Raw genomic sequence first — 22,784 nt, forward strand, 5'->3', positions numbered from 1 at the left:
ATTTTTTTAAGTATATTTCTGCCAAAAAAAATTTGAAATATTGATCTCAGATATTTTCTAGAAAAAAAACTTGGAAATTTCTGAGTTTCAAGTCAATTGTTTTGACTTGGAACTCTGAATATTTTTAACATTTCAAAGTCAGAAATTTACAAGTTTTTTGTACTAGAAAATAACAGATTAATCTCAAATTTTTAGTTTTTCCTAGCAAAATTTTGATCTTTCAAATTCAGAAATGTCCATGTTTTCTCTAGAAAATTTCTTGGATTAATAACATTTCTGAATTTTTTTTCTTGCAAATGTCACCCTTGTCCTTATTTTTTTTCTGGAAAATTTCTGAGTTTTTTTTAACGGAGATTCAGCCCTATTTTTTCTATTTACAATGGTCCTAATACGCAGTCGTAGAATTCTTATTTTAAAAGTCAGTATTATTATTTTTATTTTTTTTTTTTCGTTACTATATTCCAAGTCAGTAGAGTTCGGTTCTGGTTCCTCATGTCTTCATTGTGCGTTGATGTGTTTACAGTGTGTTTTGTGTGTGTGTGTGTGTGTGTGTGTGTGTGTGTGTGTGTGTGTGTGTCACAGAGCGCAGTGTTTGTTTATGGAAGGCAGATGTCTCTCTGTCACTCAGCTTGCTGATAATCCTCGTCTATTTTTACCTCCGTCGCCCCTCCTCGCTGTTCCAGCCGCGCTTCCCCTCGCACCGCTCCGGCTCCACTTTCAGCCAGAAAGCGTTTGGACCGGCAGCACCGAGCCTCAGGTACCGTGTTCCATGTGTTCTGCGTGGGTTTCAGGCCTCGGACTGTTTAAAGTTTTGGGTTTGTTGCGTTCAGTAGCGGCTCCAGCAGCTGTAAGAGGATCTTAGTGATAATTAACTGGAATCTCAGTTTACATGTAATAAATGACACCAGCTGCAGGCCTGTAACATAGATATGTGGGATCATAAATGTTAAACACATATAGTTTAAAGCGAGATTAGGATAAATGTTGCTACATAATAATCAGTTTTTATTTTATGTCGTTAATATTTTCTCAGAAAAACAGATTTTATTGCGTTATTGTTAGAGAGGCGACTTGAGATCCAACAGGATGCTGCTTTACTTCCTCTGAGCTCTGTCGCCATGGTAACTGATGCTGGACACCTGGCCAGAGTAGCTCAGTCCAGCAGGCATGTAAACAAACTAGAAAAAGCTTGAATGAAGTCTGATCGTATTTAAGACTAAAACTGAAGATGTTATAACTTTTTGAGGTCTGGCAGGAATCCTGTGACTGATCTCGATGTGTTTGACTTTTACTGGGAAGTAATTCTCAGAGGGATATATGCACATATATGGAGCCCAAAACAGGTTAAATATGTTAAAACATGACCTGGGACTGATTTTCTGCTCTAAATTTTCACATTATTTCATTGCTTCTTCTGTTGGTAAGTGTATAGTGTCTCGTTAGCTGCATATACTTTCATCAGATTTTGCTATGTTTATAAATATTGGAAATCATCACCTCTTTTTCTGTGGCAGGAGAAAGTTCCAGAACTGAGATGTTCCCACAGATTTGTGGGAACATCATTTCACAAACTAAAGCAGCAGGAAGCAGTCCTAAAATTGTAATTTATTTATTTATTTTAACTTTTTAAGATTCTTATTCTGTGTGTTTCTGTAGGAGATTCTGGCAACAGTGTTTAAAAACCAACCAAGAACCGGAGATACTGGGAAACTGGTTTTGGTTTAGTCTGACTTCAACTGCAGACAGACAGCAAATATTGGAGCAAAAACAAGAAACGAGGATGGATGTTTGAAGTACAAACTAACAGGAATCCAAGGAGAAAGAGAAGAATATTTTTATTCTCTTCAACCAGCAACAGACTGGTTTCAGTGTTTCCTCATGACGACTGAGAAAACAGAAGAAAGTGAAGAGACATGTGGACATCAGAGACAAGAGGACAGCAGCAGCAAAGCGTCCTTCACGACTCTGAGCTCCATCGCCATCCAGGCCGGCCGGACCCAGATTGTTGCTTCTGTCCTCCAGGTAACAGAAATACAGACATTCATGGTCCAATTAATGTCCTTTAATTTATATACAAAGACGAGTTAAAATACAACAAATCAGGGAGAAAAACCTTCATCTAATGTTTCCAAAATCTAAATAATTGGACAAATTATATCTGAAGGTGTGTTACTAATCATTCACTTTCTTAGTTTAGGTTTAATATAAGTTTAAAGTTTTAAAAATATAAACAGACTGTTAACTAACATACTTAAAGGATAAAAATGTTCAGCTTTTAAAACACAAAATTCATAAACTATGACTATAAACTCCACAGTATAAATACTCAATAAATAATTGTTCCACTGAGGCTCATTTGTCAGATTAAAATAACCTTTAACAGTTCTTAGTTTTCATTAAGCCCACATTTCTGTTTTAAAATGTTTTTTTTATTATTTGTTGACAAACAGGCTTGAAAACAATTCAGTTATAAACTGACTGACTATAACTCTAGTATTAAAATATAAAAAAGGAAAGAAGAAAAACTTGAATATTCTTGCTGTGTAATGTAAAACCCATCAAATTAAAGACAGTTTTAATTTTGATTTCTAAATATTAATACTGTTGTCTGAAAAGTCACGTTAGCTCAAGCTTTAAAACATTAAACTCATTTGCTGAATGACCATAAGCCTCTTGGTACGAACTATCAGCACGTTTCCTGAAAGCCTGAATTAGTTTGGTTATTTTTATAAAATAAAACTATTAACTGACAGACCAGTCCACCTTAAATCTGTTAGCTTGCAGTGTGTTTTTAGATCCGAGTTAAATAAAGCATCTGGCTGACTCTCAGTTTTAAATGTTAAAATCTACTGGCTGTCAGGCTGTGAATTTAGATAATTAAAAATATATTTGCTGATAATTTTAGAGCAGAGTTTAGAGAATGAAAGCAAGACTGAAAGCATTTTGCTTTAAATGAAACGATACAAAACTGTTTTTGTTGGTTTGTTTAAACATTAAAACATTTTATCTGGCAAAGCATTAAATAAAGTCTTTAGCTGACAGAATAATTTACTGAGAACTGAAACTTCTTTTAGTGGGGAGTTTAAACGTTAAAATGTGTTAACTGAGTAGATGTTTTAGTTTATAATGTTTTAAACAATTAAAAATGAGTTTCTGACATTAGAGCCATTAGCTGAAAGGTTGTTTTCTCTGGGTCCCTGTGGAGGTCATGTAGACCGACACTGTCGCTCCACGTGCCACTTCCTGTTTTAGCTCCAGGTCAGCTGTGTGTGTGTGTGTGTGTGTGTGTGTGTGTGCGTGTGTGTGTGTGTGCGTGCGTGCGTGCGTGCGTGCGTGCGTGCGTGCGTGCGTGCGTGTGTGCGTGTGTGTTAACACCATCTCCTTGTGTCTGTTTTTGGACAACATGCCAGAGATACCGTATCAAGGGAGGAATGCTCCAACACAAACACTGGTGCAGAGATTCAGAGTCAGACCGCAGCGTCTCAGATTCGCAGCTGATAAAGCTTCATATTGATACTGATTTCTGATCCATACATAAAATATTTCTGTTGCCTCGCAACAAGAAGATCTGATTTCTGATTTCTTGTTCTCTGTTCATAATGCCAGCATGTTGGAGTAGCTCTGTTAGTTCTGATTTGTCCTTTATCTAAACTTTTGTTCATAATTATTTTTTTATTTTAAGGGCCCACAGCTAAACATTTTTAAAATTATATAATTGTATTATTTATTTGTTTATTTATTAGGTTTTACATTTATTTCTTGAGTTAATAAGACGACTCTGTATGTCTTTCTATAAAATGAACATGATTCTTTGGGGGGCTCAAGTACTTTTCAAGAGGGGGCCTTGGCTCCCTTGCCCCCCCCTGGGATCACCACTGGTTAGTTGACTGATTACATGTTTGGATTCCCACTGGTTCTGGATGCTGTTTAGCTGGAAGGATTTTTGCTCTTACTTTTTAACTTTCGGACAGTTGTTATGATTTGTAGTGTAACCATGGCAACAAGCAGCCAATTATGATCTCAAAAGTTCAAATATATTTGAACTATGACCCTAAATCCCAGAAGAGTTGAAAAGAAGGCTTAATGGATGCAGAGCAGAGAAAGAGTAAGTTCAAACCAACTCTATCCCATCATGCTCATGGATCACATCCCCTACTCCAACATCTCTCTGCCTGGGCTTCTAACTGTAAGGTCAGATGGAGATTTAAAGAGAAACAGGGCAGAGTTTTTCCTGATTTTCTTTTTTTAATCAAAAACTTTACAATCAAACTACAGATAAACATATCAACATGGAATAACTTGCTAAACAGTTTCAATATAAAATGAAACATGTAGATTAATAAATTCTTAACTTTTAATTTGACATGAACAAACATTGAAAACATTTTTTTTTTTTTTTTTTTTGTTCTGATTTGGACCGGATGATATTATGTGTTTTGTTTGGTCTTTATTTTTTGGGATTTTATTATTCCAGCCAATAGTCAGTATTAAAGAAGAAGTTGACACTAGTCATGAATAAAATGTCTCTGGCTTGTGTTTGCAGAGCGGCTCTCTGATCCACCTCCAGCTGGTCCAGTTCCAGCCAGGACTCTGTGAGATCGGATCGGACCGGGAGGAAAACCACATCCTGATCCAGGAGCAGCAGCAGCTGCTGGAGAAACTTCAGGTCCACAAGGACTCACACACTCTGATCGAGGCGCTCTGCCTCTCTGTTGGGGATAAAAGTTATCGATTAATGAGTTAGTCTAAAGTTGATTGGTCTCATACATCGACACAATTGATACATACACACAATTGATAAGCGGCCATTTCTTAAAAACCTGAATTTTCTCTGTGATCAAGAGGATGTCGACCGTTTTTACACAAAAGGGCAAAATTCTTCATAATATGGTGAATTTGTATAAAGCATATTGTTGAATGTTAATATTTTGTATCAGTTGTACGAAATACTGACTGAATAAACAGAAAGTTGTAGTTTTCTCACCTTATTAATCTTAAAAATATATATAAAGTAAATCAAAACAAGAACCTCTTGGATCTCTGGATAGAAAAATGAAACTTGAAAAGAATGAAATAAGAGAAAAACTTTATCTCCCATAAACAGAGAGATATTAATACAGAAGTACCATCTATTGCTTGAATGAACGTTAAAACTTCGCTCCATGAAGTGCATTGACTCACGACAGCCCTTAAAATCAACCTCGCTTTAGCATCATGTTGTTTTTCCTTATTACAATTTATCTCTATTATTCTCTCCGCTTATCATTCATCATATATCCTCACTTTTCTATCACATCAGTAAGTTTTTAATCAACCATATTAAGTGCATTTGAACGCACACCTGTCTGCTGTTCTGGTCTGGCCGCCATCTTTATTTCTTTGTAAGAATGGCTCCGGTTAATGATGACCAGCAGTGCCCTCTGCTGGATGGCGGCCAAACTACAGCATTAAAATCTAAAAACGGATATTAGTTAAGGAATTTGGACTAATTTTAATATAGTAAACCATTAATCAACAATTACTTATTAGCAATCTTACTATTGATATGTTAATATGTTGTTGCAGAAGCATGAGCCTGAAGTGTTGGCTATGGTGGAAAAGAAACACCAGGAGAAACTGAGGATGAGGAGGGATGGAAGAAGGAAGCAGGAGGAAATGGAGGAGTTGACCGAGGCGATGAAGGCGTCTCTGAGGGAGGGATGGTCGCTGCTTCTCCGACTGCTGGAGAGACGACTGGACGTCCTGAAGCAGGCTTCAGATTTCTTTTGCCGAGTGATGGAGGTGAAGAGGGATGAAGAGGAGGGTCTTAAAGAGACAGTAACAAAAAAAAAAAAAAACAAGGCTCACAATGTGATGAAAACATTAAAATATGCTCCATTAGACTTCAGGAATAATGTTAGGAAATAAGAACAGAGTTATCTTTAATGTCTTCAACTGCTGTTTTTTCTTTAATTTAGTTTACATATCTTTTCTTTTTCACTTAAAGAAATAATTATATGAAAATTGCATTTTATTTTTACTCATATCTTTCAGTTTAGTGTGTCAGAATTCCTCACAGAAACAGAAGACGTCTTTGAGGGGGTGAAAACTTCAGACTTACTGTGACCTTCCTCTGTGGTTAGCTAGCAGGGCTGAAGATCGTTTGCTTCAGTCACACGTTCCTCCGTCCTGAACCAGTTTTGTTTCTGAACCGTTTTCATTGGCTGGCTGCACACCTTTTCACCAGAAACACCTGCTGCTGTCTGGAACATTTTGCAGCCACAGATAATCAGGAAAGCCTGGACAGCTGGAATAATCCTGGAGATTAGATCGTTTTACTGCTCTGCTGCTCACTACGGTCAACATGTCGCATTTAAACTGGTTTAAACTGTAAAAACTTGCAGCTGAATCTAAAAAGCTTTCATTAAAGCTAAAATGAAAGCATTTCTTTCTTTTTATAGCTTATATGTCACATCATATAGTGATTTATTCTTCATGAGCATTGTTTGAGAAGTTTCAGACATTAAATGAAACATGAAATTTGAAGCATTTGAATGAGTTTTGAAAGTAAGATTATTTTTTAGGATTTTATTATCACATCCAAACTCAATGTTCTGACAACAGGAACCACTTCTTCCAGCACAGACATCTCTGACATGGATGAGAATAAGCATTGTTGATGTAATTATTTTTCAGATAATTACACCAATTATGGGGGAAATGACTCATCACTAAGATCTCTCTGCATTAAGAACAACAAAAACAAAACATTTTTTTTATCCTCACTGTTTTGTTGTTGGATTAATTCACAAAAAAGCTCATTATCTTTCTGCTGACAGTTTCTATTCTGTGCATTATTTTTACACCCTTTTTAGTCCCACAAGGCTCCATTCTCAGACCCCTTTCTCTTCATCTAATTGAATAGTGATTTGATATTCGTTCAGAAAATAAACCAAAACATAAATAATAAGGTTTATACCTGTCTGACTCCTGTGCTTCTCTCTGTCTGCAGTTTGCCATTGGCATCGACAGATTAGAGGATCTCCAGATTAAAAATGAAGACAAACTGAATGATGTTCAGGTCTCCTACGACTGCATGAGGAAAGGTATCAGAGCTCATGTTAGTTTTACTAATCTGAAAACGTCACTCGATCAGGGATTATTTCTGACATCTAATTTGATGTTTTTGTAGCTTAAAGTGTTGATAAATGTCTAGTAAAGCGACTTTAGGTGTTTTAACAGATTAATCTGGTTTATTTTTGACTGAGATGATGATGATTTCTATGTTGACCTGCAGATCTTCTGGGAAAGTCGCTGCAGGTTTTAACCAGCAGCAGCATCCTGCTGCAAAGACTCCGACAGCTGCAGAGGACCGAGGCCCTCCAGAGGAGAGGAAGAGTACTGCAGGGTGATGAAGAAGATGTGGAGGAGGTCAGAGTTCAACAGTGCTGTTTGCAGGAAGTCTTTTGATCACCATGTTGTCATTTATCAGCCAACAAGACAGAATGAATCAGCTGTTTTCTCAGTTTGCTGTTTGATCTCACTGATGTTGATGCTTCTTCCCAGAGTTCCCAGTGTTCCCAGTACAGCAGAGGCCCGGTGCTGAGGCTGGAGCAGCTGGTGGAGGACCTGCAGGACCGAAGGCGGAGGGCCGACCAGGCTTTCAGGCTGCAGCTGCAGCAGGCAGATGTGGTTCTCAACTTGAGGGAAGAGTCCAAAGGAAAAGCAAGTCTTGATGTTAGATCATCACTTCTGTTTTTATTGACCATTTAAAATCATTTCACTTCCTTTTGATGTTCTGTCAGCTGATTTCAGCAGAATTCATGTTTTAACCTGTGAAAGACTAGAAGAAAAAGAAGAAATGTTCAATAATTTCACACCAGCCCTGTTTAGTCTGCTTTAATCAAACTCTGATGCAGACCAAAAAAAAAAAAAACTCTGGTCCACCTAAAAACCTCTGTCTCGGTTTGGTTGAAGTGAAATCTGGTGCAGTTTGAACGCGTATATGAACGCCACGCACACCGCTCCAAAAGCAGGAAGCAGACTATAGTACTGGCCATTCTGTTCCACTAAAGGGTTTGGTTCATTTGACATGGTGCAGTGTGAAAGTGAACCGCACCAGTTAAAAATAGAACAAATACTGCAGTTGTGGTCTCAAATTGAACTGAATCTATCAGACTATGAGGTGTGAAAACAGCCTAAATCTTTGATTTCACTGATGCAGATCTGCTTTCACTGATAAATGGCCCAACAATCCACTGTTTGTCGCATCTTTCCCAGTGAATCAGCAGCTGTTCCTTATGCTCCCCTTAACCTTACTGATCAGTTTTTATTATTATTTTACCACAGAACCAGAGTCTACTGAACCAGAACCTGCAGTTCGGATCGACATCAGACCAAACCAAAGATCTGGGGTTGAAGTCAGGATCCAGATCACATTTCCAGATTAAATCTTCCTCAGAACAAAACCCTGTAAAGCAGACAGAAGAACCAGACGATGTGAAGCTGGAATCCAGATTACAAGAGTCTGGACAAGAACCAGACTTAAAACCAGATTCCTGGTTCAACCCAAACTCCAAGTCTAGATTAAATCATTTCAGAGAGCTGAAATCTGGGTCCGGATTAGATGAAATCAAAGACGAGCGTGAATCCAGATCAGAGTCCAGATCAGGAGGAACCACTGAAACCAGGTCAGAGACGACCAGAACCCTGCAGTCTGAATCCAGTTCATCTGAGAGCACACAGCTGAAGACAGAATCTGGGTCACAAACTGATTCCAGATCAGACCTAAAACCCAGATCAGAAGAACCAGGATCTGGATCAAAGCAGGAGAATGATCTAAAGCTTCAATCTGGAACAGAAAAGACCAACAAACAGCAGCTGGAGTCCAAAACAAAGGAGACCAGAAACCCACAGTTCAGTTTTACAACCGTTCTGAAAACCAAGTTCAGATTAGATGAGCTGCACATATGTGAACCTGATGTGAAGCCAGGATCCAGATCAGGAGAAATCACTGAAAATAGATCAGAAAAGACCAGAAACCTGCCGTCTGAATCCAGTTTGGGTGAGAGTTCAGACCTACAACCTGACCTGAAAACAGAACCAGAGTCACAAAACTCCAGAGACTCTCAAACTGGGTTCAGATCAGAACCAAAGAACCAACTTCAACCAGAATTACTTACATCTGGTCCCAGACCAGTTTTCAAAACCAGGTCTAGATCAGAAGAACAGCAGCACACATCTGGGTGTGATGGAAAACCCGGATCCACTGGATCCGGTCCAGAGGGGATCAGAACCTTTGGGCTCAAATGTAATCCAGAAAACATCCCTGAAACCGGATCAGGGACGGCGCCTCTGAAGTCTGCATCAATACAGCAACGTGGATCTGGATCTGAGAAACCTGAATCCAGTTCAGCTGAGATCGCCGACCTCCAAACTGGATCCAGATTGGACCTGAAGAACCAAACCAGATCACAGCAGGGGGATCTGAATCATCTATCTGGATCTGAGAAGGCCGGGAACCAGAGCCAGGAATACAAAATGGTGGAAACTAAATCCAAATCCAGGTCAGATGAGCCACTAAGATGTGAATCTGATGCAAAACCCGGATCAGAACCAGAAGTTACCAAAACATCAGAGGTGAGCCCCTGGTTCGGGTAGATCCATCAGAACCAGAATCAGTTTAATTATTCCAGCCCTGAAACTGGAAATACATTGAAAAGTAAATTTCTGCACCTACCAGATCTCTGGATCTGGGTCGGACCCGGTATCAGTAAAGAACCGACTCGGTGAGCAACAACAGACGGAGGCACAGCAGCAACAGGAGGAGTTCAGGAGCGGGTACCAGGAGAGACTGGTGAAGGTATGGAGCTCCGTCTGTTAGCGGGTGGAGCAGAGAACTGGTTCTGACATCAGAACCTCCTGTTTCAGACCCGGCAGGACCTGAATTGTGTCTCAGAGCTGCTGGACTCCTGCACCAGCATGGATCTGGGTTCAGAACCGCAGACCAACAGGCTGCTGGAGCAGTTCAGACAGGCAGGACCACATTTCAGGGTAAGAACTGCTTCATGAATGGGTTTTTATTCAGTTTTATTCACATTATTTTTTATAAAATAAGATAAAAATTTTAATAAAAAAATATTGTTTATACATATATTGTATTACATAAATAAAAAAAATAAAACATTTTAAAATGTAACTAAATAAAATAAATAGTAAGGAACAGAAAGAGACATTGCTTGTTTCTTTTTACAATATATTTTTTGTTTAGAAAATAAAAAATAGATTACAAATTTTTAACTTTGTATTTGTTTCATAAAGATAAATATTTTAAAATGTAAATAAAAAATTGGTTCTTTTTTATTAATTTTTTTTTATTTATTAGATTAAAAAATTATTTTAAAAAATTATTACTAAATCTACTTTTTTTATAAAATGAAGAATAAGAATCTGACACCAGAATCTGAACATCTGTGAGTTGCTTCTAAACCTGGAACCAGATGAACCTAAAGATCTTCGGGACGTTTAGGAACCGACTGATGCTGTGAGGCGTTTGGTCTCTTTTCTCCACAGCAGCTGGATGTTGAGGTGGAAAATACGGTGAGGAGCTGGGAGAACCTGAGCGGAGTCCAGGCCCGGCTGGGAGGAGCAGTGATGGAGGAGGATCTATCAGAGCTGCTGAAGCTACAGCAAGCAGTGAGGGACAAAATACAGCAAGGCGAGTCGATCCTGAAGCAGAGCAGCAGCTTCCATCTCACAGCCAAACAGGTGAGAAGAAAACAAATGTCGGCATCCTGTGGGATCTTAAAAAGGCCCTTTTTAACAAAGATTGAATAAAAAATAACATGGAGTTAGAAATTTACTTTTTTACTTTACAGCATGTTATTTCTTCATTAAAAACATACCTGAGTGTTGCCTTGATTCTTTCAGGCATGTTTGATAAATCCTGTGATTTCCATGGCAACCATTAAACTGTGAAACACGCCTGCGGGGACCAGGTATTTCTTAATTTTTGTTGGCTAGTCTGAAGGAGCTGAGGTGTTGCTTCTCCTCTGACCTGCAGTTTCCAATCTCCCGCCTTCCGATTAGCCAACAAATTAGCCAATACCTGGTGGAACTGCACATCTCCTGAGCTCATTGTAGGAGCGAGATGTTGTGACGACTTACTCCAGAGACCTGTGCCTAATTTTAATGTTAATTTTTCTGTGTCCAGCTGGAGCTGCTGCTTCAGTCGGAACCTCCCAGTCCTTTAACTGGTTGCACTGGTTTACATGGGTCCAAAGAAGAAGAGCTGAGTCGATTACAGGAGACCCAGCAGCAGATCCAGAACCTCCTTAGAACCACGTCGACTATGAAGACGGACATCTGTACTGCAGTTTCACAAAGCGTATGAATGATTAGTTTGCTGTTTTTACTGAATCACACGATGGAAACTTCAATCAGCGATGTTCTCTTGGTGTTCCAGAACTGGGCTGGTTTCCAGGTGGACCAGCTGGGGATCCGTTTGGGGTCTCTGGACTCTCTCTGTGAGTCCTGGCTGAGCAAAGCAGCTCAATGTGAGGAGGAGCTCCGAAGGGAGCAGCTGACTCACCTCCTGCATGAAGACATCACCCAGGTGAGGTTTCAACTCAGAGCAGGCCGAGCAACAGTAGATCCAAACAAAACTATACCACAGAAATCAAACATTTTAATCTGAAATCGGTCAGAATGTTTCTAACCATCCGTCTGTTTTCTAAATCTGTTCAGAAGAAATTTATTCTTTTGTTATTTTTGGAGCCTCAACTCTAGAGATCCAAATTATGAATTTATGAAAGCTCTTAACAAGTTGTCAATCAGCAAAGTGACCAGCAGAGGGCGCTGCTGTCAGCCTTCATGCTCTCATTTAAAATCTGACTTCTACTGATTACCTACTCATAAACTTTGCTGTGTTAATATTTATCATCATCATCTTATAATTACTCAAAAACACATTTCAGCTCAGGAATTTATTACTTCCCTAAGAACTGTTTTCATTGCATCATAATTTATTTTCTCAATTAATTTTTTCTGGTCAGTTTTCATCTGTTTTTTCTATAAAGTGGTGAAACTTAATCATTAATATTAATTCTTCAGCTGCTTTGGGATAACTTTAAATTAAGGTGACAGACTTCAGGGTTTTTCTGTAGATTTAAATCATCTCTGTCAAACTGTGTCATCTTTGGGATTTTTTGTGAGACTATTAGCCTTTCAACAAAAAATTACAACATTTTGCGTCTATGTGAATATTCTTTGCTAAGTTTCCTGATACGTGTTGTTTTATTGCAGTGTTTAGTTGAGTTTGGGAGCCTTGTTCTGTTTGACTCATAAATCAGAGTTTAACACATTTCTGTAATGCAGATCTGAACAACCATTGTTTAAAGATTATATGAAATATCTGTATGATAGGAAAGTGTTGGGTGCACATTAAAAATCCTTAAAATAAATTAATATTTATTTGATCATATTCCATTTTTTTGTATTATAAATGTCCTGATATGTTAGAGAGCTCATGCTTTTGCAAGACAAACAGACCCACAGCATCACAGATACTCCGCCAAATTTAAACCCACCTGAAATATTATTACCTTAAATCTCAGTTTTACTCTCATCTGTCTGAGGAAGTTACAAATAAAATCCCATGTTTTCCCAATATCGATCAGTGGTTGCTATGGTGACCAAGTGGCAGTCCCTGCTGTTATTCTCAGCTCTGGAGATGATTTTACCTCCATTACCATCGTCCTCACTGAACAAAGTGAAATGATAAAAAGAAGCTACAAAAATTAGAATCATAAACTAAGTTTTTCATTTTTTTTTTTTTTTAGTTTGATTATTCAACTGAAAATAAAATCTGTTTCAAGGTTTTTACACATGTTCACCAGTAAATGGATCCCACTCAGTCTGATGGTTTGCTGGTGATACTGGGTCAGTGCCGTAACAGGAGGCATTTCCCATCATGCATCTGGTGCAACATGTTGACTATCACAAACACACATTAATCTGTGTTTAGGACTTAAACTGGTTGCTAATCCTGACCAGTACGAACATGTTGTGATGACTTTCTCTGTAGCAGTTTTCAAATGATTTCATACATAAAATCTGAAAAGTGTGGCATGAATATATACTCATACTGTTTATTTTCCCAGTTTTAATTTGGCATCACAGTGAACCATGTAAACCCAAAATTAAATTTTCAGAAATTTGATAATTGCCTAGCTACATTCTCCTGTTCCTTGCTCCATTGGAGCTCCTTCCTCTGACTCACCCCGGGTTTCCCCAGCCTCCTTTCTTCCCTCCCTGTCACTGCGACCCGTCCAGCCACTGGTTTTAATCGGTTCCGCTGACAGTCGGCTCCGTCTCTCTCAGCTGTCGTCAGCTGACAGATCAGACACTGGACACCTCCGCTCCTCCCAGCCGAGACAGAAATGTTCCTCTGCTCCAGAAATAATCCCATCAAAGACCAAAGTGGCTGGAGCTGCAGAAACAAACCGCAGAACCCCCTGATTCTCCTGAATGAAGAGGAGAACTCGGTATAACCCACAATTACCAACAGTTTCTCCAAAAGGTATATTGGTAATTTCTGAGTTGTCAAGAGGAGCACACAAAAACAAGATGATTGCAAACTGTTTATTTTGAGATAAACTTGGTGTACAGCATCAAAATCAAACAGGTAGCAGAAAGGTTGTTTTTATTTTTTGCACAAAATCATTCTTAGATGATATTTTATCTGTTTTATGACCTCTGTCACTTTAAATCCAAATAAGCTGCTGCCGGACACGCCCCCCAATTCAGCATTTACACTCATATGAAAATGGTTGCAAACACATGCGCAATTATACAACCGTACATCTTTGAAAAGTAAAACACTTGTCTTTTCCAGCAGCCATTATGCAGCGATAAGCTGCTGGATTTCAGCTTTGGTTACTAGGTAGCGGTGCATGTCAGTTGTGACTTAATAGATGGGAAGTTTTGAAAAAAGACTTTAAAGAAGTATTAAATGCATTTTATTGTCAATTTTCATTATTTCAATAAATACCACAAAATACTGTGATAAAGTATGACCCATCCCTATCGGATGCAGTGGGTTCCCCAACCAAACAATGAACTTCTTAACCGGCATTCAACACTCTTGTTGGACATTTACACTCTAAATGAAAGCGGCGGTTCTTCTTTGAGCTTCAGCACTAACAACAGTGTTTATCATCTATTTCTAGAGCAGATAGTGCCTTAGAGGAACTGTTGTTTGGTGTAACTTTACTCCTGTGAGCTCAAAGCAGCTGTCGCCTTTATGGACAAATCACCTCCTGTAACTGAAACCTTGACTTAATCAGTGCAGAAGATGACCTTCATATTTTATAAAAACAAATACAAACAACACCATTATGAATCTGAATATTAAAGGTGATTTAATATGCTTAGTTTAGGTTAGGTCTATAGTTTATACAAATCTTGTTCATTACATTTTTTTGCACAAAATTATTCTTAGGCAATGAGATTTTAGTCTGTTCACAACCTTCTGTTTGACATTCTGTTTTAACTTTTAGCTTCGTGAGTCCTTCAAGGAGCTGAAAAAACGTTTCAGCAACACAAAGTTCAACTACTTGAAGAGAAACGACCGAACGAGGAACTTGAAGGCAGTCTGGAACCAGCTGCAGCAGATGGAGGTTTACCAGGAGAAGCTGCAGGTACATCAGAGTTTTACCTGGTAATTAACCCTGATATGACCCACCTGGTCCAATGAGCGCTTCAAAACAAAGCTCAATCATTTACTGATTTTCAGCTTTTATTACTAGAGGAACCAAAGTTTCTTTTTCATGGCACTGAAAAGTTATTGCCTTTCCTTCTTCTTCTTTTCTATAACATTTAGAAGATAATTTTTCTATAAAAAGCTCAAACATCAAGAATCAAATCAGCAGAACTGCAGACCTGTTGCCCCTCCACCCATTAGGGGGTGCAGGTGTCTCTTAGAGAGACTCCCTCTTTGATGTTCCCAAAGGTTGGGAACCTCTGGAGTATATCTATAGACTGCTTTTAATTTTCTAGGATCCTCTCTGATGGTTTCGTCTGGAAATTTGAGCCTGAAATTAAAGTGAAACTTTCAGGAACTCCTTCTGTACTGCTTTTCTTGTCATATTGGGTTGACCAAATGTGGTCCATATGGTCCTGCAGGGGCTCAGGAAGCGCGTTCCTGGTGTGACGGCCCGGCTGGGATCGGAGGTCAAAAACACGGGCATGGCCCGGCAGCTGGAGGACGCCGTCAACGAGCTGCAGAGGCAGATGGGACAGCTAGAGAGAAACATCTGTGAGCACCAGAAAACCCTGGACATGACATGCAAGCTGCAGCAGGCCATGGAGGAGGTATCACTGCCGGCGATCAATTGGGATCATTGAAGAGTTGATCGATCAGTGGGTGTACAGCTGCATGTCGCTCTGCATCCACAGTACCATTTCTGGTGCGAGGAGGCGAGCGCCACCATCACTCGCGTTGGGAAGTTTTCCTTGGAGTGCCGCAGCACCGAAGCCGTCTCCGTTCTCTACCGGCAGTTTGAGAAGTTTGTTTGGCCAACGGTTCCTCAGCAGGAGGAGAGGATCAGTCAAATCACAGAGCTGGCTGTCAGGCTGCACGGTGGGTGGAAAACACTACTGAGGCCGAGGCTTTTATTCTGAAAATCTCTTTGGAGTTTGTACTCAGAAATGACAACTTTTATTTAGAAAGTACAGTGGTATAATAACAAGCTTTTATTCTGAAAGTACAGCTTATATGGATTTTTTTTTTCATAATGTCTCTGAAGTTTTTGATCTGGTTATGAATTTATTGGTGTTTTTATTGTTAAAGGACAGTTGTCTGACACTAAAAAGAACCTTTATTCTAAAAGGAGATCATCTCTGCTACTCTACATAGAAATAACAGCTAATCTAATATCATTTATTTAGCATTTATTTTGAAAGGGTAGTAGTTTATAATCAGCTTTAATTCTGAATGGTTTCTGCCTTGTCTTCATCTTACAGAAATGTTTATTCTGACAGCAACTTATTCACCAGATACCACAAGCTCTTTGAAAAATCAGCTGCTTAATCATCTACACTTATTCTGAAATGATAGCTGTGTGAGAATCTAATTGAGCTTTTATATATATTATCTTGGAAGCTTTTATTCAGAAGTGACAATGGTCTGATAATCAGAAAACAAGCTTTTATTTTGAAAGTATTGTTTCCTCATGAACAGCTTTCATTCTGAAAATTCAGCTTAGTTTGACTGAGCTTTGTCTCATTATCTTACAGGAGCTTTTATTCTGGCAGCTATGTAATTAGCATATATGATGCACTTTTATTTTTGAAATGACAGCTATCTAATTATCAGGTTGCTCTTATACTGAAAGGATAGTTGTCAACTTCACAGATGTTTTTATTCTTAAAAAAGTTAAAGCTCCATAAATATCAACACTGGTTGTTTTCAGTTTTTGGACACTTTTTTTAAGATCAGTAGTGAAATTGATTTCAAATTTCCAACTATTATGAACCACACTGTTCTTGTGTTGTGTTAAAAAATGTGTAATTTAAGAAACATGCAAGGAATTAAATAAAATATTTTTGGTGTTTCAGGGGTGGAGGAGGGCCAGCGTTACATAGAGAAGATGGTCAGTAAACACTCAGAGATGGTGGAGTCCATCAGAGAGCTGAGTGAGGGACTGATGGAGCTGGAGGCCAAACTGAAGGTGAACAAACTCCAGTCAAAGATCCCACTTACATCTGGCGGTCGATAATGTTTCTTCTTTTGTTCTTTATGATGGACGTTGAATTCAGTTGGAGAATCTGAAACAGCAACAGCAGAAGGATGTAGAGGAGGAAGTAGAGAGGAAACAAGGGAGACAGACAGAAGAGCAGGAGAAGACAGAGGAAAAGAGCAGGATGAAGCAGAAGGATAACCGCAACACACAGGAGGCTGCTGATATGGTAGAGATAAATAACTCAAATATAGAGGTGATTAGTGTGTGATTTATGATGTTGACAAAAAAGATTTAATTTCCAGCATGAACTTAAAGAGACAGGCCACACCCCCGAACTGATCACAGAGAACGATGGAAAGGAGGCTGCTGCAGCCAATAGGAAGCCTCCGTCAGAGAAGACTCAGGCGGTAAACGGACCGACAGCAAACAGGTCAGTAGGATCACATAATGCTGTACATTATTTCGTTTTCTCACTTTTTCTTCTTTTTGGCTTGAATCCAAATGATTATGAAACACAAACAATTAAATCAGAGGAAACTGATCCACCTGGGTTTGTGAACATTCACAAAAAATGAAATGTAATAATATCATTTCTAGCTTTATGTCCTCGGTATTGGTAGGCTGATTGAAAAAATGTTTTACGTCTCTAATGTTCAGCTTATCAATAAAAACTGGAGATTTAAAGAAATCATTGAAACATCAGTTTGAAACTATTAAAACTGGTGTTGCCTCACATTATTGTCTTTAACCTCAGAGAGTTACACAGTGAGAAGTTCACCTCCTCCTTCACTTCTACCCTCACCATCGGCTCACCTGTGGATGCCAAACGGCAGGTTCAAGCTGCCCTCAACCAATCACAGACTGCTGCTTCTGAGCCTCAAGCCCCACCCTCTCAGTCTGCCATTGGTCCATCATTTCCTGATAACCAGGAAGAGTTTCTTAGGGAAATGGAAGGAGCGGAACAACACATCGGTTCAAACTTCTGTGGCTCAAGTTCACTACAGGTTAGAATCAGCAGTAATATTCACCTCTATGCTGACGATACGCTGCTATATATCACCAAAAAGCCCTGATTGCTCAGGTAAACTTGTAGTATTTAATATAAAGCATCACATAATGGAGTTTTGTTCAGACAGACAAGGGAATTGTGGCTTGAAGGTAGACTTCAACAGTATTTATAGTCATGTTACGCTACAGTGGTTCTGCTGAGATACTCTGTATTACTTATCCAGAGCATTTTTCTAACCATTATTTAAAACAGTCTAGACAAATATATTATAAAACATTAAATTATTTTCTTCTTTACCCAGGAAACGTCTCCACATGTGGAGCTCCATCAACCAGACGTGACGACAGAGGATTGTTTTTCCAACGATGAGTACGATTGTGCGTCCCCTGACGACATTTCCCTGCCGCCGCTGGCTGAGACTCCAGAGTCCAACATGTTCCAGTCAGATGTTGAGGAGGGTTTCTGTTTTAGCTCTCATAGCGTTCACATCAGCCAGGTCAGCCACCAATGCTGTGCCCAGTCAGAACCAACTACAACTGATTCTGTCCCACAACATAAAGAGTCAAGTCAGATGGAGAGTTGTCCAGCTCCTACAGTCAGACTACACAGCAGGACCAGGTTTGTTTGATCTACATTCACTCTGGTCTTTGATCAAAGGTCTACTTCATTAATGCTTCCAGATGAAAGATAATGTTTCTGTTGTACCACAGGTTCAGGTCAGAGTCCAGATCCTTTAACCCAAATCCATCCACAGTTCCTGTTACAACACTTTTTACCAGTACTCTGTGCACCATCCTGAAAACCAAAGAGTCTACCTCTGACCTCTCTCTGGACAACCCAGTCCATGGGTACAACAACAAACACTGCTCTAAAGTTAAAAACTCTCCAAAGCAGAGATGTCCATGCACAACCCTTACACAGGATTTGAGTCAGAGCCTTCAGCCGCAGTCCTTCAATGGTTCAGACAAAAGTCTCCACAATCACAACATTCCTAAAGGAGAGACTGAGGTTCTAAACATCCATCCTAGTTACACCAAAACAAACAGTATCCTTCCTGAAAAGAGGGAATTACTTGAATCTCATCATTGTACAAGTCATACCCATCATGACATGAAGTCAGTCAAAAATTCAAGAACACCTCAACAAGACAGTCTTACTAAGATCAGCACAAGTTTAGTTTCCCAGCAAAACATTTACATCAAGTCATCTGTTTCAGGGAATCATTCTACCAACCCAATGGTCTGCAGCAACTCTGCACAGGACAGTACATTCAATCCCTCCTCTGATCCAGTCCCCAAGTTTGAAGAGTCTTCTCACATGTCCGGTGTTACAGACACTATCCCCCATAAAGACATAACCCAACCACAAGATAATAACCTTCTAGAACCTTCTACAACAAAACCCCAAAGTTCAGCATCTCAAGATCCAACCTTTTCGCAGACCAGAAGTGAACCAGATCAGGATGTACCTTTAACACTTAAAGACAGCAGTATTAGTACAGCTGCCACAGTCACCCAAAGCATCTTCAACCAGTCGTTGCCTTCTGGCAGGTCACAGACCAACAAAACTTCAAACCCAGGTCCCAGAGATCCACCTGAAGACCTCATCCAAAACCTTCCACAGCCTAAAACCATCAGCAACACCAGTATCTGCTGCAGCAAACAGGGTCTTCAGACAGTCTTCCCTCTCCAGGACACCCAGCAGTGTGTGCATGGTTCCAGCATGAGTCCCAGTTCAGCTCCTCCCCACCCAGAGCCTCAGACCCACATTTCACCTGATCCAGCTAACCTGCATGGCACATCTCCATATTTTACACCTCATGTACTAACACTATCTCAAGATCCTGATATTTGTCAACCCTTGGCTATCCGGGAGGAGATCAGACTTACTCCCCAGATCCAGGGGCCTCCTCTTCCTTCTGCTCGTCTTCCTCAGCCCTCATCAGAGTCTGTTCCTTTGGGAAAAGTCTCTGAACCTGGCCTCACCTTGTTCACCAGGCCCTGGTCTCAAGCCACCGTCATGGAGGGCTGTCCAGTGATGTTAGAGGTGGAGGTGTTGGGAAACCCAGAGCCCAGGCTCACTCGGTGGGTAGCTTACAACCAGCTCCATGGTAACACTCAAGCTTCATCAGATTATTAATAACTCGGCTCAAAAACAAGCAGCAATTTCATCTGTGGTAACAAACGACATCATAATCATCATTTTAAAATGTTTGTTTTACATTTTAGTTGATATAACTAAAATGTACTGATTACTACTGTAAAGCAGTAATCATAAACATTAGTACTGCTAACACTGAAGCGTTAGATATTGAATGGAAGCTAATGCTAAAGCGGTAAATTCAGTCATGTTGATACGAAGTCAAACATAGTAAATTGCTCTTAGCATGATAAACTTTACCTTTGTACACCTACCTGTAGCTTCAGGAAGTAATTATTTGTTTTCAGTTTTATTGTTGTTTTTGCTAACTCAGTTTCTGATTTTGCCTGTTTGACCATAGTAGGGATTCGGTTAGAAAACACACAACGTCAGAAAATAACAGTCAACAACCAAAACTAAATTACTTAAAGTTTGAAAAACAGCCAAGTAATTTAGCACTTTATTCAGAAATGTATTTAATTTATTCAAAAAATTTATTCAGTTTATTCAGAAGAATTAGCTCAGGGGAAGCTAAGCGCACTAAACATTTTCAAAGTTAGCTAGAGTGCAAAAAATGAACTCCACGATTAGCACATTAGCAAAGGTGTGCCCACCACCGATTACATGTTTGATTTATTGGTCGACTTAATGGGATGTTCATGACTCATGTCATTGAGTAAAATAATCAAAATACGACTCCCCTCCCCCGAAAAGAAACAAATAAATGAAATTTAAATATGCTCCTTCCTAACCAGTTATATTGAATAAAAACAAGAGCGTTTTTGCTAATTTTCTGCTTTTTTAATTTGTTGAAGAACGAACATCTACATATTACAATGGTTCAGTGGCATAAATGATCTTTACCCTGAGAATAGCATATATAAGTATAAAACTTGGAAATTTGAGTTTCAAAAGTGAAAAATATTTTACTTTAGAAACTCAAATGTCCAAGTTCTTCTCTAGAAAATTTCTAAGATTAATCTCAAAATGTAATTTTTTTTCTAGAAAATGTTCAACTTCTGAAGCTCAATTATTCAGTTTTTTTTCTCTAGAATTTCTTTTCGACATAAATTTACTGCTTTTTTCCAATCTACACTGACCCTAATATGGCATATCTGAAATTTAGTGAAACTGCTGCAGGTAATCATTGCCTGATTTTGCCTCTTTTTAATGTTTATGTCTTTATCTTTCACAGACTTAACGATATAAACACCAGTTTGCCTTTTCACAGAGTGAGCTTGTTTTGCACACAGTAACAGACTGAAGATAACCCTCCACTCCCTCACATGTGATCAGGGGCAGCAGCTGCTTGTTGTGCTGTCTGACCTCTTGTCATGGTCACTGCAGGTTTAAACTTGAAGAGGACCAGAACCAGAACCAGGATCAGGACTTACAGCTGTTGACTGGAAGCAGCAGTGGTGCTGATAATAAATGGCTGATGTTGGAGGCGTTGGACACCATCATGGAGGACTGGAACACCTGGTTTGGGACTCTCTGTGTCCTGCTGTGGCTGCTCTACCTGGTTTTACTCTGACTCAAGCAGTTATGCTCTGACCTTTTTATTTCTGCTGGATGCATCAGATATTATCTGAATCAGTTTAATCTGAGCTGAAGGTCAATCTGACTTTAGCTTATTTGACCTCCATGTCATTTTCATAATTTTGAACTGACTGTAAACCCAAGCTTTCATGTGTTGTAATTTGGTTTGAAATGTTTGTAGTACATTAAAATATTAAACCGAGTATGACGACAAACTTTGGAGAAAAAAAAAAGAAAGACTAGTCTCTTGATTTTATAGTTATTAGATACGCTTGGAATGTAATTAAACACAAACTCAATTTCTTCTCACAGCAGCAGCTGTAGCGTAACTTCTGATCGCCAACATCTGTGGTGATTCTTTACTGTTTAAATGGGACTTTAATTTAAAAAGAGCTGTAAAAAAATCTCTGTGCTCCTGAAATTAATAAAATGACAAGTTTTTGGCTCAAACAAGGCTTTTTATTGGTTTAAACAGGTTAGTTTAAAACAAAATCATGGAAATGCGCCATTTATAAAACGCAGATATAAAAAACAGTTCAGTCCCTATTTTTTTAATTTAATCTCCAATGCTTATCATTAGAAATCAGATGAAAACAAGATGATCCAGGAGGATAACAAGACAGACGCAGGTTTCAGGTCAAACCCTTTAACAACTCAGAATAAAATTGCCACTTTTCAACTCACACTTGTAAATGTCACTTACCAGCAAAATACCTGTAGCATTCCTTAAGGAAGTTCAAGTCAAAATGGATGCTGGGTCGTCCATCAGTGGCTTGCTGTGTGTTTGGGTTAAAAATGATGTTACATAAAGTCACAGATGCACAAGTAGGCATCATAATTCAGAAATTACAGAAACTAAAGGGCCGCTGAAGGGACAGCACAAGTGGTTCATAACCCACACAGCCACTTCAATGCCTCAAATATAAACCTTTAGCTAAACCCGTCTTTACTGCCACCAGTGTGGAAGAATCCCTATTTAAAATAACCAACAACCCATAGTCTGGTGGAGGACCGCACAGGATAAAACACTGAGCGAAACCCTGACTTCTGTCTATAGTTCTACGCTGTCTTTGGGCTGCTCTTGGTCCGATTCCTCATCTAGGAGCCGTTTGCCCCGGCAGACCCGACCCAACCAGAGCCATGAAGTCTGACAGCTCCTAGGATCTCTGGGACACTCAAACCCCTCCACCAGGATGAGGTGACAGCCCACAGAGGGGGAAAATAAAATGAGGAAGATTTATTTAGTCGATCTGGAGAGAGGCCTATAGGTGGCGCTTTGGTGTTAGTTCTTCATCTACCATCACTGTTCTGACAGTATTAAAATGGCTGCCTTCAATCAGCTTGATTCTGTTTCTTACAGGCTTTTTTCTACTTTG

At 39.3% G+C, this 22,784-nt stretch overlaps 1 protein-coding gene and 2 long non-coding RNA genes across 3 annotated transcripts; 1 reads left to right on the plus strand and 2 right to left on the minus strand.

The window, feature by feature from the left end:
• The first annotated feature begins 143 nt into the window (after positions 1 to 143).
• ccdc141 (coiled-coil domain containing 141) lies at positions 144 to 21,861 on the plus strand. The gene is made up of 23 exons (XM_014984152.2): positions 144 to 757; positions 1,657 to 2,022; positions 4,544 to 4,666; positions 5,566 to 5,781; positions 6,992 to 7,085; positions 7,277 to 7,410; positions 7,546 to 7,716; positions 8,329 to 9,618; positions 9,722 to 9,841; positions 9,910 to 10,032; positions 10,552 to 10,746; positions 11,192 to 11,365; positions 11,444 to 11,593; positions 14,538 to 14,678; positions 15,163 to 15,351; positions 15,436 to 15,619; positions 16,597 to 16,709; positions 16,798 to 16,947; positions 17,024 to 17,151; positions 17,476 to 17,725; positions 18,032 to 18,348; positions 18,441 to 19,814; positions 21,217 to 21,861. Exons 2-23 carry the CDS (start codon positions 1,879 to 1,881, stop codon positions 21,401 to 21,403), a joined length of 5,967 nt encoding a protein of 1,988 aa, XP_014839638.2. The 5' UTR covers positions 144 to 757; positions 1,657 to 1,878; the 3' UTR covers positions 21,404 to 21,861.
• On the minus strand, positions 4,226 to 6,188 carry LOC106916105 (uncharacterized). Its single transcript, XR_001417922.2, has 3 exons — positions 6,101 to 6,188; positions 5,670 to 5,805; positions 4,226 to 4,709 (listed from the first exon to the last, which is right to left on the minus strand). It is a non-coding gene; the product is annotated as an uncharacterized LOC106916105 (long non-coding RNA).
• On the minus strand, positions 5,070 to 5,628 carry LOC148160955 (uncharacterized). Its single transcript, XR_015762082.1, has 2 exons — positions 5,539 to 5,628; positions 5,070 to 5,454 (listed from the first exon to the last, which is right to left on the minus strand). It is a non-coding gene; the product is annotated as an uncharacterized LOC148160955 (long non-coding RNA).
• Positions 21,862 to 22,784: the final 923 nt, after the last annotated feature.

The sequence above is a fragment of the Poecilia mexicana genome, unplaced genomic scaffold (assembly GCF_051168715.1).
Source record: "Poecilia mexicana isolate PSO_F unplaced genomic scaffold, ASM5116871v1 scaffold_2, whole genome shotgun sequence".
In the NCBI taxonomy this organism is placed as follows: domain Eukaryota; kingdom Metazoa; phylum Chordata; class Actinopteri; order Cyprinodontiformes; family Poeciliidae; genus Poecilia; species Poecilia mexicana.

Excerpts from the sequence above, each read along its gene's own strand:
- ccdc141 (XM_014984152.2), top strand. The coding sequence starts at position 1,879 with ATGACGACTGAGAAAACAGAAGAAAGTGAAGAGACATGTGGACATCAG. Across the intron at positions 7,717-8,328 it reads AAGGAAAAGCAAGTCTTGAT|AACCAGAGTCTACTGAACCA; the intron begins GTTAGATCATCA and ends ATTTTACCACAG. Across the intron at positions 18,349-18,440 it reads AGACTACACAGCAGGACCAG|GTTCAGGTCAGAGTCCAGAT; the intron begins GTTTGTTTGATC and ends GTTGTACCACAG.